A 20,090-nucleotide genomic window follows, 5' to 3' on the forward strand; every position below is an offset into this window, starting at 1 on the left:
TAGATTTTCATGATTTTTATTTTTAACATTTTTTGGGACTTCAAACGTCTGATGATGTTCAAGTGTTTAGTAAATTTCAAACTACTTGTCATAATTATTGCACACATTATTTTTATATGCTGAGTTTTAGACTCAATTTATTATTATGAATGTATGATATGGAGAGAAGACGGTGCATTTATTATTATCTATTTGTGACATATAGTGTCCTACATATTTCAAAATTTAGGGTTTTTTTAAAGTTGCATTTGGTAAAATTAGCTTTACTAAAATGTATTAAATAAAATTAATTTGAGATGGCATAATGTATTTGTTCAGGTTATATTTTTTTTGATGGATAATGTTATTTCTTCTTTGCTATTAAGGCCCGTTTCCTGCTTTCAAAAGTCAACCCTTCACAGACTCATAATAATATGTATGCCTGGGGACAGGTAAGTGTAAATAGTAGATCTTGGAAATTATGTTTTTGTGTATTTGTATTTTGTTATTTTAGTGAGAACTACGTATATTGGTAATAATTTCTTTTGGAAAAGTAATGAAAAAATAAGAGTAGAAAATAGAATTAGCATTTGGTGGCACCATAGAAAATAAAAAAGTGATCATATCAAATAGATAGAACCCCTTTATATTCCAAGTTTAGCACCACACCCTTGAGACACAAAGCAATAAAGTGTGTAATATAAGAGATTTAAGCTTCTTGCTAGGCCATGGACCACAAAAGGCCACAATAAGCTGGGAGAGGTCTGGGGTTTTAGTTGAGCAAGAAAGGCTAGAGGCTTGGAAATCATTATTAATATGTTTTAGTGTGATAGAAATCCTTCCTCTTGGTTAAATGTATCAACATTTACTGAGTGCCCAGTATGCAGAGCTCTGTACTGGTACTGGATGATATGCAGTCATCATTCTTGCCTTTGAGGAGCTTGCAACTAGTATGAGAGATAGATACATACCTAAGTAATGAAAACACAAGGCAGACAGGGCTCTGGGCTTTAGATATAAAGTATTACAGGGGTTAGAAGAGGAAGGAGGAAGAGGTCATGTGGTGGCAACAAGAGAGGGTATGAGAGCATTAAAAAGCTCAGAAAAAGGGACATTTCCTTTTAGAATGGTTGTTATGTCCGTAAGTAGAAATTACATGAGCAAGGAAATTCTAGGCAGAGGTCAGTATGGACTTAGGTATAGAGTACATATAGGGATGAATAGTAGGACAATAAACTGGAAACACATTGTGCAGCCGAACTATGTTTTGAATGGATCCTGAATGCAGATTATGGACTGAGGAGCTGTTTTTTTTGGTAAGTAATAGAATGTTATTGAAGGCTTTTGGATAGAGGAGTGAATTTGAGTTATAGATAACATAGTTGGATCTTCAGATTAGTTGGAGCCAGTTTGTAGATTGAAACTATTATCTGTTGAAGTAATCCAGGTGAGAGGGAATGAAGGCAAGATGGTGAAAAGGAAGAGATTTGGGTGATACTTCAGAAATAGACTCACTGAGGTTTGGTTAGAAGTTGCAGGAACGTAAAAGTTACTTTAAGGCAAGACAACTATATGCAGAATTGGAATTCTGATTGGATTCTGGATTAGAGGTGGAGACCAGCTGTGAGGAATGTAATTGGATGATTTATTAAATTTGGACTATATATCAGATACTAGTATAATATTGAATTTCTTGAGTGTGATAATGGTAGGATATTGTCTCTCATCTTGAGAGATGTTTGGGAGTAAAACATTGTGATGTCTTCAATTTGCAGAAATGATTCAAGAAAAAATTTATGGAAACATAAAATGAATGTGGCAAAATGTGAATCAGTGAGTTTAGTTTTAGAGTGTATGAATGCTCCTTGTACTTTTCTCTCTACTTTTCTGTAGGTTTGAATTTCTAAAAGATAGTAGAGGGAGAACAAGGTAATGCGGGCTTTTGAGTCTGGGTAACTAGGAGAACATGTACCAGAGAGAAAGTATTTGATTTTAGACACATTGAGTTTGAAATACCATGTAGATAGCCAAGCTGGGCAGGCTATTGGAAATTTGAGTTTGGTGATCAGGGAAAGAAGGTGAAAGTTAATCATAGACAAGTGATACTTAAAGTCATCACAATGGAAGCTTATTGAAGGAGAGAGTAGAGAGGGAAAAGAAGGATGAGATAAAACCCTGAGAAAGTACAAGTGGTAGGAGTATTTAATAAAATAATCAGAGAGGTAGAAGGAAAATGAAAAGAATACTGTCATAATAAGTGAGGGAGGACTTTATGGTAGGAAGAAGGGAAAATACTTGGAGGATAAAGGCTTTAAAAAGGTGAATCAGTTTGACGACTAAGGTCATTTGTGGCCTTTGATAAGCGGTTTTAGCGTCGTGGTTGAGTAAAAGATAGATTGTAAGGAATTAGAGGGTGATAAGGAAGTGGAGGTCATAAGTATAAGTAATTCTCTTGCAAACTTAGCCTGAGTTGAATAGTAGGATAGAGGGATGATTATAATTAGTGTGTGGGCACAGAAATTATTTGTGGACCAAGTGTAAGGAGCTTATAGGGAGACACAGAGGGACAGCTTATTGGTGCATAAGGTCCTCAAAGGAGACAGTAGATTGCAAGATGCTCTGTGGAAGTTAAGCAGTGGTACGGAGGCAAGACATTCCCTTCTGCAGAAGCAAAGGGTGGTAAGAAGGATGAAGACAAAGATTTTGAGGTGGAGAGAAAGCTTAGTTGGAGCTCATAAGAGCCTGTGTCTTTTCAGTATTTTGCTAAGAGTCAGAAATGCTGGGGTTAAGGACCAGAAAGTAAAAAAGATGAAAAATAGCTATAAGGACTATAAGAAAACCAAAGAGAATGAAGAAAAGGCTTTTACTGTAGTGGTGAGGGATGGCTTTGTTTACTAACAATTTCTGGAGAAGTATTACAGTTTTTGGAAGGAAATGTTAATTTTATAGATAATGATTATAATAACAACTAATAAACTGAATCTATAGTACATTTAGTCACCATGCTAAGCTTTTTATGCACTCCTACTTAGTTGTTAAAACATCCCTATGGGGTGGTTACTACTAACACTACTTTTCAGAAGAGGAAATTGAGGTTTTTGTAGGTTAAGTAACTTACCCAAGGTCACATAGCTGAACTGTGGCAGTCTGGATTTGAACCTAAGACAGTCTGACTCAAAAATCTGAATTTGTAATCAGTATCCTAAATTGATGATTGTGATTTAGGGAGTTAACTTGGTAGCCAAGAATTTTACTAAAAATTGAGGACTTGAACACCTTAGTTTTTGTCACAAATGAGGCACTGACTCGTAAGTATTACCCCTGGATGACCTGAAGAGGGCAGCATGTGCTCCTGGAATGCTGCTTATGCCTCTGTCCCCACAGTGCTTCATTTACTTATGTGGTACAGAGCTTGGACTTCTCTGCCTAAGTCCTGGGGATATTTTAAAGAGAAAAAGGGTGCAGTTGAAATACTGAGATAAGTCAACTGCAAATTTTCGGTAAGATTGAATTGTGCATTAGTATTTATAATTCAAGTAAGACCTCGACAGTATATAAATGAGAAAATGCATATATATTTTGTTTGACTAGTAGTAGCTCTGGATTGGGTCAGTTGAGGTGGAAGATGTGTAAATGAAAAAAAATCAGATTTAGTTATATAGGAAGTAAAAAGAGCTACTAGGTTATTAGTTTAAGTCACATTTTTGAGACCTTTGCTTCTTTGTGTCAACTACGAATGTAGAATAAAGAAAAATACTTGTGTTATAAAATAATGAATTTTCAAGAGGTAATAATAATAATAATAGCTTAAACATTTTGTATGCCTACTGTGTGCCAGGTATTTTTCTGTTTGTTTTACACAACATAACATGTTTGATCATTACAACAACCATGTGAAACAGGTCCTGTTATTATCCTTATTTTACAGATGAGGAAACTAAGACACAGAGAGGTTAAGTAATTTTCTCAGAGTCACAAAGGCTTTGTAAAACCCAGGATTTGAACCCAGGCAGTCTGGCTCCAGATGCTAAACTTTTAATTTCAGTGCTGTTGTCTTTCCTCATTATCAGTTATTCCAAGTCTTTATAAATTAGCATGAAAACACATGATAGATTTTTCTTTGTTCAGGATTGGTTACAGTGTGTCTGTGGCTATGCCAAACTAGAACCACAAGAGCCATAAATTCTCATCTTTGCCACTAACTTGCTGATCTCCTCTAATTTCCTTGTTTTAGACTTACTGATATTTTATATTTACTGATAAGTAAGAATTGAGTATCAGGTGAAAATTTTAAAATCCAGATATAAAATCTTCTAGAAAAATGTTTTCATGTTACAATAAAATTCCATTAGTGGACTGAATTACCAGGGTTATTTTGTCAACAGTTTATTAAAATAGAAGTTAGGAGTTTTCCTAACTCTTGCTAATTACTTAGAACTCACAGAAATTAATGAAAATGATTTGAATGAAAAATTTTAAATATAGCTTATTTTTAAAAATACTGTAAATTTGCTTCCTTCTAGCTGGTATTTCTGTTAAAATATGTGTAATTGAAATTTTATTTTAGTAAATGGGTAGAAATAATTTCACCTATGAAAACTTACTCCTTAGTAGTGCTAAAGCATCAATTCATTCAAGACAAATGAACACTTTACTACTTTAAAGATTAAGCTGGATATGGAGCTATCCTAAACTGGAATACAAATTTGATGCTGACCTCTGTGGATTAGTGCAGGCTCCGCAAGTTGAAGGACACGGGCCACAGTAAGACTTCGCCCTGTTCAGATGCCAGCTGCAAGTGGAATCTCAAGGCACTCACACTTCTGACCAACTAGCTGCTGTGTGTGTGTGTGTGTGGGGGGGGTGGCAGTGGTTCCCATGACCTGCTCAGGTTTGATAGTTTGCTAGAACAACTTGCGGAATTTAGGAAAGCCCTACATTTATTGTATTTTTATCTCCTTGAGGGGCCTCCATGCTCCCTGCTGCCCAGGGGGTTAGAGTGCCCAGAGTTCCCCCGATTCCCTGCTGCTGGACTAAGTGTCCCAGGATGCTTCCGTCCAGTTTAGTGGTCCCTGTCCCTTTAAGACTTCCAAAAAGCACTCACACACAAAAAAAAATTAAATAAATAATTAAAAAAAAAAAAGCTGCTTGCTTTTCTTTGTTCCCGGGGGCTGGCCTCAGGGACCCGCTCACAGGTCTTGCTGTCCTGTTTCCCTAGTATCCAGGAACCCACGCATGCACTGTGTCTGTGCTCTGGTGCGGGTGGCTGGGGCTGGGTGTTTAGCAGTCCTGGGCTCCCTCTCCCTCCCTGCTCCGACTCTCCTCCCACCTGGAGCTGGGGTGAGGGGCACTCGGGTCCCGCAGGGCTGGGGCCTGTATCTTACCCCCTTCGCAAGGCGCTGGGTTCCCACAGGTGTGGATGTGGTCTGGATGTTGTCCTGTATCCTCTGGTCTCTATTCTAGGAAGAGTTGTCTTTGTTATGTTTTCATAAATATATGTGGTTTTGGGAGGAGATTTCCGCTGCTCTACTCATGCTGCCATCTTGGCTCCCTGTCCATTTATTGTATTTTTATTATAATTTATTTATTATAGTTTTATTAGGAAGGTTATAAATTAGACCAGCTAAATGAGGAGACAGAGAGCGAGGTCTGGGCGGGTTCTAGATGCAGAGTCTTTCCCCATGGAGTCAGGGTATATCACCGTCTCAACATATTGGTGTAGGCATCAAACAGGAAGCTCCGCTGACCTTTGTTATCTAGCGTTTTTGTTTTTGTTTTTGCTTTCTTAACATGGGTATGATTAGTTGACTCTCTAGCTCCCCCCTCTCTTTTCCTTTTGGGAACTCAGACTGTCTTAAAGCATCAAGCTTCTGATCACATGGTTGACCTTTCTGGGTACTGGCCCCCATCCAGAGTCATCTCATAGCATAAATTCAGGTGTGATCTGAGGGGCTCATGAATAACAAAGACTACTGTTAGGAAATTCCAAGGATGTAGTCTCCCTCTCAGGAATAGGTACAAAGGCCAATCAGATTCTTTATTATACAGCAGGAACATAGGCATTATTCTGCTTAAAAGGATTTATTTGTTTTAAACATTTGTACCTTCTTTACATGTTGTAAGGTGTCATCCCATGTTTTAATCAGAGCAAATATCTTTCTTTTCCTCTAGGAGTCTGGAGCACCTATTCTCACAGACGATGTTAGTTTACAAGTGTTTATGGATCACTTGAAGAAACTTGCTGTGTCAAGTGCTGCTTGAAGTGCTAAACACATTAAGGACACTTAAGATGAAATCATATTTCAGTTTCATTTTTTTGCCTTTTATTCTTCTGTGGAAACTATCAGAGATAGCTCTCTAGACTCTTTTTATATTAGTATGGTTTGAGACAACATGTGGAAAAATGTTCACATTTGTTGATTAATAAGCTGGAATGTAAGAGCAATAAGAACAAATTTGTTTTGCTTTCCACAGTATTATAACTCATTTTAGAAATCTGACATCTTTATAACTTAATTATGTTAAAGAGTAAAGACAGTCTGCCTTGTACTACAGAGACACGCCTCATTTGTATATTGCAGGCAAATCTAAAGTGGCACTGAATGTCCTTGCTGACTTCTTGAAAACTTGTTTTTTAATTTTAACCAGAAAGTGAACAAAGTCCTTAGTAGTAATGATAGATATGAACATTTTTGCCTATTCTTTGAATATTTTTCTGTGTTATCAGCACTAATATACACACTTTTTCTGTTAAGGCAGATTTATTTTTATAATGATTTGTTTAGGAATTATTTGACTTTATGTATGGTAATTTTAATGAAGATATTTAATGTTTTTGGTCATTTGGAAAAATAGAGAGGAAAAGTTTTTTTTGGGGGGGGGTAACAATCCCACATCTGACAATAAATGTGAAATTCCCACAAAGTAACCAACCTATGTGATTAAACATGATCATTTTTTTAAAAAGGGAGATAAACAGTGAAGGATTTGTCAGAGTGCATTTTAGAAAGCCTTTGCAGTAAAGTGACCGGTAACTACTAGACCAGGTTTGGTTTTCACTGAATGTTTTTGTTGTTTCCCTGTGATTTTCTGAGGTAAATTTTATATTATATCCTTTAGTATTTTAACAAACTGTTTTGGGAGCTTACGCATTACTGTTTTGTTTTGTTTTTGCTTCTATTTTGTGAAATTTATTGTGGTTCTTATTGAAACAGTATTATATATATATTTTTTGAATTGTATCATGTGATGTTCAGTTCCATTTTGATTTATTCATTAGTATCATTCACTTTTACTTTTTAAAGTTTACTTGTAGCAGATGTTTACATTGCTAAAGCCAGATGTTTGACAATGAAATTTACATCAAGTACTGCAAATAAAAGGTGGTGCTATGATATGTGCTTAGAAGGATAGTTTGGTGATTGTACTTGCATGAACACAATCATGATGGTAAAACAGAAACTAAAAAAATTGTTTATATATTATATTCAATTATATTAAATAAATTGCTGTTTCATTTTATTTGAATTGAACTAGGCCTAAGTACCAATAAAATATACTTTCTCTGTTTCCCTGCTTATTCTGAAATCTAGTAAAGCCCGAGAAGCCTAATGTAAAATTAGCATTTATAAAATCTGCTTTTAGTGGATTATTCGTTTTTTAAAATGTGTTTTTGAGATATGACTCATACCATTTAAACTGTACAGCTCTATGGTTTTTAGAATATTGAATTGTGTAACCACCACATCAATTTTAGAGCATTTTCATCACCCCCAAAATACTTGTTTTTGCTGTAAGGAAATTGTATTTTGGAGTTCACATGTTCTGAAGTGAGGAAAGACTCTGATGATAACACATATTTAATTTGCTTGGCCCCTTAATTTATACCCTGTAAGAATGCATTGTTATTTCTTCTCTTGAGTGATATTTGGTACTTACCCCTAAACTGTCCTCTACTTCTAAGTCAATTACAGCTGAAGGTGCTAAAGTACCTTTGTATTTAAGGGGTAAGAATGAACAAACACATCATCATACCCTTTTAGCTTACTGTTTGAAAGAAATCACCCTGAATCATTTTTGTGTATAATTTAGCTATTATTAAATTGCTAGCTATTTAAATAGACTGTTGAAGGGAAAATTGTTTAACCCATTTAATGAACTTAGAATAGATAAAGAATATTTGCCAAATCACTAGTAATACTGAGAAGCTTTGGTATTTTCAGTTCATACTTGAACCTACTACACCTAGTGACCTTATCTCTAAGATGACTTTAGACCTCATCTATGTACACTTACATTTTGGGGTAACAGGATAAATTTGTTCTTTTATTAGCTGATTCCAAAAGTGAGCTGACATTTTCTCATCTAGTTTTCCACTTGATAAAACTTCCCTCTCGTATTCCCTAGCACAGACACTACATCTTAGGAATGTGCTTGTGGTCCAGTCCAGACCAGAAGCCAAGGACTCACTTGCAACTCTTAATCTGCTCAACATTTTAGTAACCATATTCAATTCTATTCTGATATCTCCCTAGTCTTATTTCCTGTTCTCCACCTTACTGTAAGATGAGAATCTTCATCATATCTCACCTGGTTTGCTAGAACAGTCTCCTAACCAGTCTGCTTTCCCCAGTTGCCTTTTCTCTGTCCCTTTCTTCAGTTCACTGAAACACAGATCTGATTATGTCATTTTCTTGCCCTCTTAATACAGTCCAAACACTTTGACCCGGTAACATTTCATCCTGTACATCAAATTGGATCCTAGCTGTACCCTAGAAAAATAGTATGGAAGACACTTTTGAAAAGGTAGTATTGGAGAGGGGTGTCTGCTTCTACCTCAGGGGGTCTCTGTATTTATCTTAGGGGTGATGTTTGGGATCAATATCGTGACAAAAACATTATTGGCCATTACAAATGAAATGCTGTGGCTTTTTGTATTTGATTTTATTTTAAATGAACATTTTTTCATTTATTTTGCAAACAATACTGACAAATTAGGATTATTTACTTTTTAATGCTCATCTTTACATTTTAATTTAAATTTTTCATGCTTCCAATGTACATGCATACATACTTTTTGTATTCTTATATATGCTTGGTTTGTATTCATCTTGAACATTTTATCAAGTAATTCTACAGATGTTTCTCTTGTTTTTTAAGTTTACCTTAGGAAATTAAAACATTCTTGTTATGTTTATTCTTCCTCCATTGTTTAATTATTGAAAAACAGCTGGTCTAGGTTTAATGTATTATTATCTGGTGACTATAATAGGCAATACCAGACAGGATAGTGAAGTTACGTTACTAAATAAATTTAGATTTTTTCTTCTCTGTGGATTATATGACATAAAGCCCATATTTGGATTGAGGATGTAGTACTGGGAAATTGTATGTTTTTCCCTCCTAAGGAAACAGAAAAAAATAAATGAATGGTAATAATATCTAAAGCATTTGGAAGATGTATAGAAATATTAACTTTAGACTTCATTAGATCAACATAAATTAACTCTATTTTTAAAAGTTAAGGATAACAAAGACCAAAACGAATATATAACTTTCAAACTAGAATATGTAACATCCAAACCAGTGTAGGAAAAGAAGCAATAAAAGTAATTTGAAGAGAAGGCAAGCGAAATTTTAAAGGCAGCAAAAGGAAAGTGTGATAAAAGGGGAAAAAGTAATTAATACATTTTAGTGTATTTTATGAAAATGGAAGAATGTCTTCATTGATCTTTCACTGTAATGAACAATAACATCACATGTACTATTTTTGAATCTTCTGCAAATTTGTCTTAGACTTCATAAAAATTGATCTTTTCACATAGCTGTGCTCTATAGCCAAATTTGTCAGTCTTTGTTCATAGATGATTGAAGAATACTTTTTATTCAAAAGTTTTTTTATTTGAAACAACAGATAAAAAATTGGAAAGTTCTTAAAAGATAAGTTTGACAGAGATTCATTAAAATTTCATTTTCACAATAAATTCCTAACTTCTTAAAATGGTTTATTTGGGATTGATTCTGGTGGTTTCCAAAAGCTTCTTGGTCAATAAACTAGAAAATTCAAGATAAATTTCTATTACATTTTGGTAAAACCCAAGTTTTTTTTCTTTTGCAAAATGAGAGCAAATGGCTAAATGGTGGTGAATATTGACATTATTTGATTTACTGTGTTAGAACAAACGTTATAGTGAAAGTGATCAAGGCATTTGAGTATTCTGATTTCTTCTGGCCAACATCTTTTTTTGTTGCTTTCCTGGCATTCTTTGAAATTTGATCATTTGTTCAATATAAGTCTATCTTCTTATATTTGTTATTGTATAGTTAGTAGCTTTCTCCATAATTTCTGTGTTGATCTTCAAGAACAATTTTAAAACTTAGTTGTATTCATTGTTCAAGTCTGATTTAGACTGCAACTTTGCCTTCTTATTATCATCTAAAACTTCACACGAAGAAACATTTCTAAATTGTGCCACTAATGTAATGATTTATTTTCTTGATAGTCCTTTGGTTTTAAAACAGTTTAAAAAGAAATTTTAATTGTGAAGATACTCAAGTTAAGTAAAAGATTCCATATATGCACTAAGATTTGCACTTGCAAAAAAAAATTACACCTCAAAGTTCACACTATTTCACTGTTTTGAAATTTAATCACAACAAAAACTCCAAGTGGTCACATAAATTGAGAGAACTGTTTCATTTTTGTACTGTGCTAGTATTGTTTATTTGAACTTACTGTTTAAACATGAGCATATTTAATACTATGGGTATTGAAGCCACAAACTTGCCCCAAGGGAGCGGAAATGATTCCAAAAATGTTACTTAACCTTCCAAATTAAAGGATATCTGAGTGTGGAACGATATATGGACTGTGGACTATATAAGTGGGAGTTCTCTGAATTGAGTCCCGTATGGAACACAAAGTTTACTAAAGGATAAGTAATAAAAGTGTCCTAATTAGAAGGCTACTGTAACTCTGGGTGTGTGGCATGGGGTGGGGGGAATACACCTTCCCAGCCTGGGGCAAAATACATTTGAAATCGAAATCAGTTAAAGGGAGAAATAAAGCGGAGGAAACCCATTTGACAACCTCTCTGGTCCATATATGCTCTTGCTCCCCTCTGTGATTACCAATTGATATGGAAATGCTACTTTTCTCCACCCCTTAGAAACACCTATTGATAAGGAAATGCACTAAGGCCAGGCAAGAGATTCTGGATGTTGCAATTTTACCCACAGTTACACAGATTATTAAAGCTCATCAGTAACCATAGCAATTGTATAGATTTTAGACCAAGAAACATTTTTTTCAGGTTGGAGTGATGTTATCATGACGTTTTTTGGAATTGATAGCATCTGATGATAAAACTTAAACCTATTTGCTCTGTTCTTACTGCATTACTGTGTTTGGAAAGTAAACAATTAGTTTGATTTACTCATGAATTAAAAAGTGTCGAAACTTATAAAATATATAACTGAACAATAAATATCTAAAAAATTTAAATATAAAAATTTAAATGAAAAAATATTTAGAACTGAACTGTACTATATATCAAAACTTCCGGTATAGGAAAAAGGGCTATTAAAGGAATAAATGTTTTAAATGCAAGTGGAGAACAAGGACCGAAAATAAATGAACTTTGCATTCAACTCAAGAAAATAAAAGGGTAACAAATCTAAAGAAAAGGAGAAAGGAAATAATAATGATAGAATTAAACTTTTAATGAGATAGAAAAAAAGCAATGGAGATAATTAATAAAACAGAAAAGAACAATAGCTTGAAAGTCTTAATAAAATAAACCCATTTCTAAAGCTAAGAAGATAATGAGTATGTGATGCCGGGGTTCTTGTCTGCGGAGTCAAAGAATGAATTTAGCAAACAGTCAAGGTAGGAGAGCCAGGGAGAGGCTTTAGAGATACAGTGAGAGAAGAAAGCTCCTGGCTCATGCCATAAGGAGACAAGAGAGTCCGTAGAGATGCGTTGTCTAGGGGTTTTATAGGCAGTTGAGGATTTTTGAAAATGAGACAAAAGGCTTAGGGGTGTGGCCTTGTTAAGTGGTCCCTGAATATTTAGAATTAAGGTATTTCCTGCTCTGATTTCTCCCTGGGATACCAGCGTCTTGGTCCGGGAGCATATCAAACACGGCCACCTGCCCAGCCTCCCAGGCGGGCTGAGTTATTTGTCTGTTTGCTAAAGAGTAAGTTAAGAATCTTACTTCTTAAACATCCTGGGTGTTTAAAATGCAATCTTACCTCTAAGGTGGAATCCTTCCTGCCTTTTACTATGTTGTTTATGGCTGGGCTTGCATGCTAAAGTAGTTGCCCAGTTTGCAGATGACCTCATCAGGTCTGAAGGAGGAAAGACAGCACATAGGCCTGGGCCTTTTAGCATACTAAAGTGAATCTTACACATGATCACAAATGATTAGCCTAATAAAACATGTGCTACTCTTCTTTATCGGGAATATTAACTGACCTCACTGAAGAATCTAGAGCTTAATGTTTAACACTGAGTTTTGGTAGGGGGTTTCCTTGCATGTAGTTACATTGTTCTGACTGTAAATATCCTGCCTTGTTTTATCCCGGAGGCCCTCACCCTATTCTGTCTAAGCCCATGGTCCCTGTCTCATAAGCTCATCTTCTGAACAGCATAGTGTGTGTATATGTGTGTTTTTAATGGAAGTCTTAAATGAATATTCAAAAATTTTTGTTCAGGCCAATTAAGAAGTATAATTATTGAGTTGTTTAAAGCCCAAGCCATCAAAAATTTTTCTCTAATGAGGAAATACTTGATGTTACAATCACATACTTATCACTCATGAATGTAGAAGTGACATAGTTGAGAATTTGTGGAATTTTGGAGTTAAAAGGGCCCATTGAGGTCATTAAGTCCTAACTCCTTACCCAGTTCAAGAATTCTCACACTATCCCTGCTGGCTGGTTGGTCATCTGGCCTGTGTAGAACACTTTCAGTGACAAATGAAATAAGGCAGCTATAAATTGCTGAATGCTACAAGTGACTTATACTTTAGAGAACAGATAATGCTAGTGAGTTGGGAAGGATTAATAATGTAATGTATCAAAATAAGCCTTGATCAGAATTTGATGGACAGCATTTAAATTTTTTACATAACACATTCTGAGGGACTACAATTATTGACCTACAAAGCCATCTGGCACTCTCAGATATGGTCATTAAAAGAGAGTGGAGTGGCCCGAGGTGCAAGAGGAGTTTGACAATTTAGAAAAAGTCTTCCAAGCAGGACATCATGCCCCCGGTTTCCAACAGAGCACTATGTGTTTCCCAAATGCAATGATCGGAGTGTTTAGGTAGAGAACACTGCAAAGACTGATGGGGTGGATCTGTTTCCTGTGGGAAATGTGTCTGCTCTGCTGGGGAAGATGCTTTTTTTGTGGTCTGTGTCAAGATACTGCTCAGCTGCCTTCACACAGAAAGCAGTGACAGAGTGATCCTATGTGTATATATATATATATATATTTAACTTGGTCTGGGGACTGTATGGTTTGTTTTAGCAAAACATTGAAATGCATAAAATCAACAACTTTTGTAGGGGTTAGAAATTTTTCTAAGAGTAACAAATCTCGAGATTACTTTTGAATTACAGTAAAGATATCATTTTGAAGTGATACATGTCTGATTAAAGAAACTCCAAGGAAGGATCACATTTCACTTTATTGATTTAAAGCAGATAGTGTCTATCTTAGAGGCAATTTAAAAATAACTCAATGAGCAGTAGTTTAAAAATTAATCTTCATAAAATTCTTGTGAGATGCTTGATAGGTCAAGTATTTTGCTTTTTTGAAAACATTTGTGAAGAAGTGAAATTCAACAGATAAGAACATCATAGAGCAGTGCTTCTTAAACTTGAACATGCAGAGTTAACACCTGGAGATTAAGCTAAAATGCAGATGTGGGTAAAATTATAATATTCCAGAATCTCTCTCCTGGCTTTAGTGCATATCCACATGAACAGGTGTTCCTAAGGGGTGGAGAGAAGTAGATCATCTCCATATCAATGGATAATTACCTTGGTTACCGAGCACTTATCTGAACCTGGGAGGTTTTGGGGAGGTCTTGCTTACTTCTGCCAGAGCGGGAGAGAGAAAAGGCAGCCTCACTGCAGTGTGACGAGTTTTAAACTTTATTTCTCCCTTTGACTGATTTCGGTTTTAGAGGTATTTTGCCCCGGGATTTCCTCTCCCTGGAGTTACAGCAGATTTTGAAGTAAGTTTGAAACAGTTGCATTACTAACAGGCTCCAGGTGAAACCAGTACTCCTTTCTGGGCCACAGTTTAAATAGCAAGTTCAGCCACAGGTAATATTTTCACCACGTTTTGGGATTAAGGAAGAAGTCCAGCAGCTAGTTGGAAAAGTGCATTCAGGAATCAAGGGACTCAGGTTTGGGAACCATAAGCAAAGAATTGATAGCTGAAACTATGGGATTAGGTGAGGTTGCTTTTACTTAATTATTTGTTAAGTGCTAATAAGGCAAGAAGGGAGCACAGAGTTAGACACAGTCTTCATTTGCTGAGCAGGGATTATCCCACCATGTATGGTTAATTCTAAAACTCTGTTTTTAATGAGAACATTAAGCTAACTGGTTTATCTTCTTTCTGAAGACAACACAAAGCCTTAATATCAGTGAGTAGTGGGAGTTAATACCATTCACTCTACATTTTTGTACACAGTACATTGGATGAGTAGGAATCACAAGCCATCATTACAAAAGCTACTTGTCTCTGTCCCTTTGAACTTTTTCAGTGCATGCAGGCTCCCACCTTTCAACCACTTGAAGCTTTGTGGAGGCTGATAATTTGAGGGTCGCTCTTACCTAATAGAATTTAAGATCACTCTCAGTCATAGATGTAAGTCCCACTCAACAATGGCCAGGTCTGTGCTTAGTGGGAACATGCATCATCTCATTTACATTTCTTTGTGGTGGTCTGTCTTACCAGTTCACTTTGGAATCTGCTTGTTATTTATGTTATCTTGACTTAGTCCAAGCCATCTGTTACATATTTATCCACAGAAGATATAAATCCATATGCAGAGAATCCCATTGTCAATCTCTGGTTCTTTCCTTGAGGGTACTTCTCAATCAGGATGTCTTGAGAATAGTTCTGATCGCTGATCTATTCTTTGACCAGGACCTGGAGAATTTCTCCTGAGTCCCATTCACTTAACCCTTCTTCCATAGTGTTTGCTCCATGATACACAGTTGTAACCTTTATTCTGAGTCACAGGATTTACTTATAAACTGCTCAAAGTAAACCCTAAGAGCCAATCTTCATTAGCTAATTCTAGTGAAAGGCTATGCTTGAGTCTAAAATGCAGGACAAGACTATCTGCCTGCTTTTCTTGTTAATGAAAATGGTGACTATTGCAGCAGTTTCTGCAGAATGCTGTGTGGTTATGTTCTTCTCTGCGTGCTGGGTCTGCTCTGCTGGGTGAGGATCCTCTATGGGCTGAAGCCTCTGGAAAGGTGTTTTGGTGATTAGAGTCCCTCCTGGCTTGGAGTCTGAGCTAAAAGTGGACACTCCATTGGACAGCTCTGTCCCTGTGTGTAACATCAGTGTTTCTTGGCAGTTGTAGCTAAAAAAGAGCTCAGACATATTATCATTCAATCACTTTTTATGCAATAGTATGTAGGTTAGATAAGTGTGGATAGTCTGTGACTTACAGGGCAGTGCCTTGTGCTAAAAATATCAGTGGATGATGACTTTAGAAAGTTAGAAATAGAACTAACCTACCAGGTATCTGCAGGGAGGGAGGCAGAAGGTATTTAATCATTTATTCTCTCTGGAAAGAAAATTATGATTTTGTTTCAAATAATCAGTGAAAGATTTTCTATGTGTTAGATGGCTCATATATTTGTCCTTTATTTCTGAATTTTGTGATTTAACAAAATTAATATCCTTTAATTTCTAGCCAAGTCTTCTTTACTATTAAATTTTAGAATTGTGAAACAAAACTCACCAAGAGACAAAAATTATACTATGCTCTTCTTTTCTGTTAAGAGATGTGTAACTACATTTCTCTGAATTATTTTTACTTTCTACTTATTTGTAGAATTGCTGAACTAGCTTTTGAATTGAGTGAACATTTTAACTCACTCTGGTTTTTTATATGACTAAGCCTTCAGTGAACAAGGATGAGAAAGACTAAAGGAAGAAAATAAAGAATAATATAGCAAAAATAACAAGAAAGCATTTCAGAAGCATGTTAGAAAATGCTAAGGATAAATTAAATTTCAATCAAGAGATAAATGTAGCTTGAAGGCACTAACACTTTTTGACCTCGTGGGGGCAGTAGCTGCTACAAAACTGGAAATTTTTCTCATTTACATGATTTTTTTCTATCAACACACGTAGCTCTAGTGTTTGCTTTTTGAAAGCTAACCCCTTCTCCTGTCTGAAATAATTGGGCCCCAAAAGCAAAAAAAAAATAGCTTGTTGAAAGGGTACAAAATTGGAAAGTTTGACTTTAGCTCCACACCATGCATGAAAAGCTTGCAAAATCTGAGTTCAAAGAAGAAAATTATAAATACGTGAAACTTAAAAAATTTGCTCTGCAAATCAATTCTTTTAAAAGTAGCAATTTTGGACTTGATAGCACAAGAGGCTGAAACAAGATTTTGATGTTGCACATAACCCTAGCATCTCCAGATGTGCCCACATCTTTTACCTATAATTTCTTATAGAATGTTTAATATTTTTGCCACAGCTCCATTTTGGTCACAGCCGAAATACAAATTTAAAATACAATGATACTCATTATTTAGCAGAAGCACAATAACCATAAACAGGGAAATTTGTGTCAGAAAGTTATATTTAGTGGAAGATTCTAAAATGTTAAAAATACTCTCACTCTTGTTCAGTTTCCATGCTTGAGTGAATTATATAATTGTAGATCTTCTATGGGGATAAACAGCTTTGGTAAATGTTAGAAACAGGGGGGTATTTCAGTTTTTTTAAGCATCAAGTTTGACCATTTGCTATTCCAGTAGAAGTCATTCACGGAGTTTACAGAGATGTTTTCTTTTCTTTTTTTTCAAGAATCATAATGAAGTTTATTTCACCTATCAAGGAGAGGAAAACAGAGATGCCCTGTATTTTTTAAGGAAAAAACATCCCCCAATGTTGACTTTTAAGCACAAATGCAGAGAGCAGAGGGTGGCAGAGTGAAGCGTTGAGGAGCATGGACCCTGGGACACTTCATGGGCTCAAATCGCAGTGTTGCCAGTACCCAGCTTTGGGCACATTTTCTAACTTCTAGGGCCCTGCTTCCTCAGCTGTGGGATGGGCCTAATCATAGTACCTACCTCATAGGGTTGTGTGAAGATTGGATGACTGAGTGCTTGTGATGTGCTTAGAACACTGCCTAGCACTTGTTAACTGCCCTGTAAGTGTTGGCTGCCATTGCCATGGGAAGCCTTACCCTTCTCTGAGTCTTCATTATCTATTAGGCACCCTGCATTATTATCTGCCTTTTACAGATGCAGAAACTAAGGCTTCAACACTTTATGAAAGCTTGCCAGTCTGGGAGGTATTAAAGCCCACAGACTGTACTGTACAGATAGTACACGGATGCTCCACAGAGTACAAACAATTCAATAAATTATTAAATAGTAATTGGTAACATGAATTGTTCATTCTGTGCCAGGCACTGTTATGTGTGCTAAGGTGAACCTCTGAGATACGCACTATTATTACTACCATTTTGCCAATGAGGAAACTAATGCAAAAAGGAGTTAAATAACTAACTCAGGATCATATAGCTACTGAGTAGTGGACTTGGTGTACAAGTCCAGGTGGTTTGCTCCAGAATCCATGCTCTTTTCTATTCTCTTCCCTCAATGTGATTAAAATTCCTCTTTTCCCTGAGAGTGATTGAAATTCCCTGGGGTACATGGTTCTGAGATCGGGAAGGGTGTTGGAGGAGGTCAACCAGAGGACGTGGCTGCAGGTGACCTGCAAGCTGTACCCGTAACAGGAGGCTCCCTGGCCCTTGGAAGGTACTTCCGGCCCCCAATGCCCACATGAGTTGCTGTCTTGAGGATATAGCCTTGAGAAAGGAAGGTGTTGTTGAGACCATCTGCATACATGACTGAGTGCACCTGGAGAGTGGGCACAGGAATCTACCCATCCTGCAGCCTGGGATGACAAGACTCAGAAGTAAGTTCCCTTGTGAAACCTGCCACCTACCGATCTGGAGTGGCCTTCCTCTTTCCTCTGTCTCCTTGCCCTCTGTGTGCAGTGGTCAGTTTACCAGCCCACACAGGGTCATTTGGTCATCACTGGCTCCTGGCTGGAAGGCTATGCTGTTTGGTGTTTGTCAATCAGTCTCTCCCCGACAGTCTGCCGCTCCTGTAACTCGTGGGCTGCTCCACCTGGTGAAGCTCCAGGAGAGCCCAGCCATGTTCCCCTGCTGACCAGGCTCCCACACCTGCTCACACCGGTCCTGCTGCGCTTCCCAAACTCAGCCCGTGCATGCTGGCCCCTGGCTGTATGGGCTGTCCATTACCCCTCCAGGCCTAGTGTGCTGATTTTCAAGTACCTTCTTCACCTTTAATTAAGGGTTTTGAAACCTCTTGTGGCTCTTTGCAGCTCCCTGCCCTCATCCAAGTACACCTGAGTGGGGGTGAGTCAGCGTTCTCTTCTGCCTGCCTGCCCCACACCACTCTCTACTTAACTCTGGTTGCCTGTTAGAAGAGAACTCTGGACACCAACAGAGAGTCAAGCTCCTTTTGATCGGGGATTTTACACTTAACCTGAAATCTCTACTACTTGTCTCCTTCACAAAGCATTTTGATGTTGGATTGAGAAGTAGGGCCTCACACTTAGATCCTAAATCTCCCTTTTGCTGCTACCTGTCTCCTACTTTCCACTCCCTGTCTTCTGAGGCTCTTGATTTCCTTATTCTTAATGGAGACACAAGCTGTTTCCAGCACGTCATTACCACCAGCATTGTTACATCACTGAAAGTACAGAGCACATTCCCAGGTCCTGGTATCATATTGGTCATGTGTTGCAAAGAGAATGTTGGTACCTGCAAGAAAATCTAACAGGCAATTCACTTGCAAGGGCCTAGGGGGTCATTTCAATTGAGTAACATCTGCTTCTCCCAGTTGGTACTCTAGGATGGGGTTCATTCAGATCTCCAAGGGTCATGGAAGCAAGGTTAAGTCAGATTTTTTTTTTTAATCCATAAATAAGTCAACATATATTTATAAAATGAAACAACTCTTTATAAAAACATAAAAACAATACCATTACACACCTGAAAATTTAACAATAATTCTTAAATAATACCAAATATTTAGACACTGTTATTCATATTAGCAATTGTTTCACAAATGTTATAATTTTTAAATAGTTCGTGTGAATCAAAATCCAAATATCAACATATTGAGATTGGTTGATGTCTAATAATATTTCTTCTTTGTTGTTCCTTGAATTTATTTATTTTTTTTTGTAGATAATTATTTTTTATTGAAAGGTAGTTGACACACAGTATTACATTACATTAGTTTCAGGTGTACAACACAGTGATTCAACATTTATACACATGATAATTCTAGGTACCAGCTATCACCATACCAAGTTGTTACCATATTTTGACTATATTCCTTATGCTATACATTACATCCCAGTTACTTATTTATTTTACAATTGGAAATGTGTACCTTTTTTTTGTTGTTGTTGTTGTTGTGAGGGCATCTCTCATATTTATTGATCAAATAGTTGTTAACAACAATAAAATTCTGTATAGGGGAGTCAATGCTCAATGCACAATCATTAATCCACCCCAAGCCTAATTTTCGTCAGTCTCCAATCTTCTGAAGCATAATGAACAAGTTCTTACATGGAGAACAAATTCTTACATATTGAATAAGTTACATGGTGAGCAGTACAAGGGCAGTCATCACAGAAACTTTTGGTTTTGCTCATTCATTATGAATATAAACAGTTCAAATATGAATACTCATTTGATTTTTATACTTGATTTATATGTGGATCCCACAAATCTCCCTTTATTATTATTATTTTTAATAAAATGCTGAAGTGGTAGGTAGATACAAGATAAAGGT

The 20,090-nt window shown here is 36.4% G+C and overlaps 1 protein-coding gene across 2 annotated transcripts in view; it reads left to right on the top strand.

Annotated features, from left to right (window-relative positions):
• SEC23A (SEC23 homolog A, COPII coat complex component) overlaps window positions 1-7,548 on the top strand; it is a 71,933-nt gene extending 64,385 nt beyond the window's left edge. For both annotated transcript variants that reach the window (XM_036881265.2, XM_036881263.2), the window contains exons 19-20: window positions 366-431; window positions 6,151-7,548. In XM_036881265.2, coding sequence (XP_036737160.2) covers window positions 366-431; window positions 6,151-6,240 — 156 coding nt within the window. In that variant the 3' untranslated portion in view covers window positions 6,241-7,548. The remainder of the gene's footprint in view (window positions 1-365; window positions 432-6,150) is intronic.
• Window positions 7,549-20,090: the final 12,542 nt, after the last annotated feature.

This window comes from Manis pentadactyla, chromosome 11 (genome assembly GCF_030020395.1).
Source record: "Manis pentadactyla isolate mManPen7 chromosome 11, mManPen7.hap1, whole genome shotgun sequence".
Taxonomy (NCBI): Eukaryota; Metazoa; Chordata; class Mammalia; order Pholidota; family Manidae; genus Manis; species Manis pentadactyla.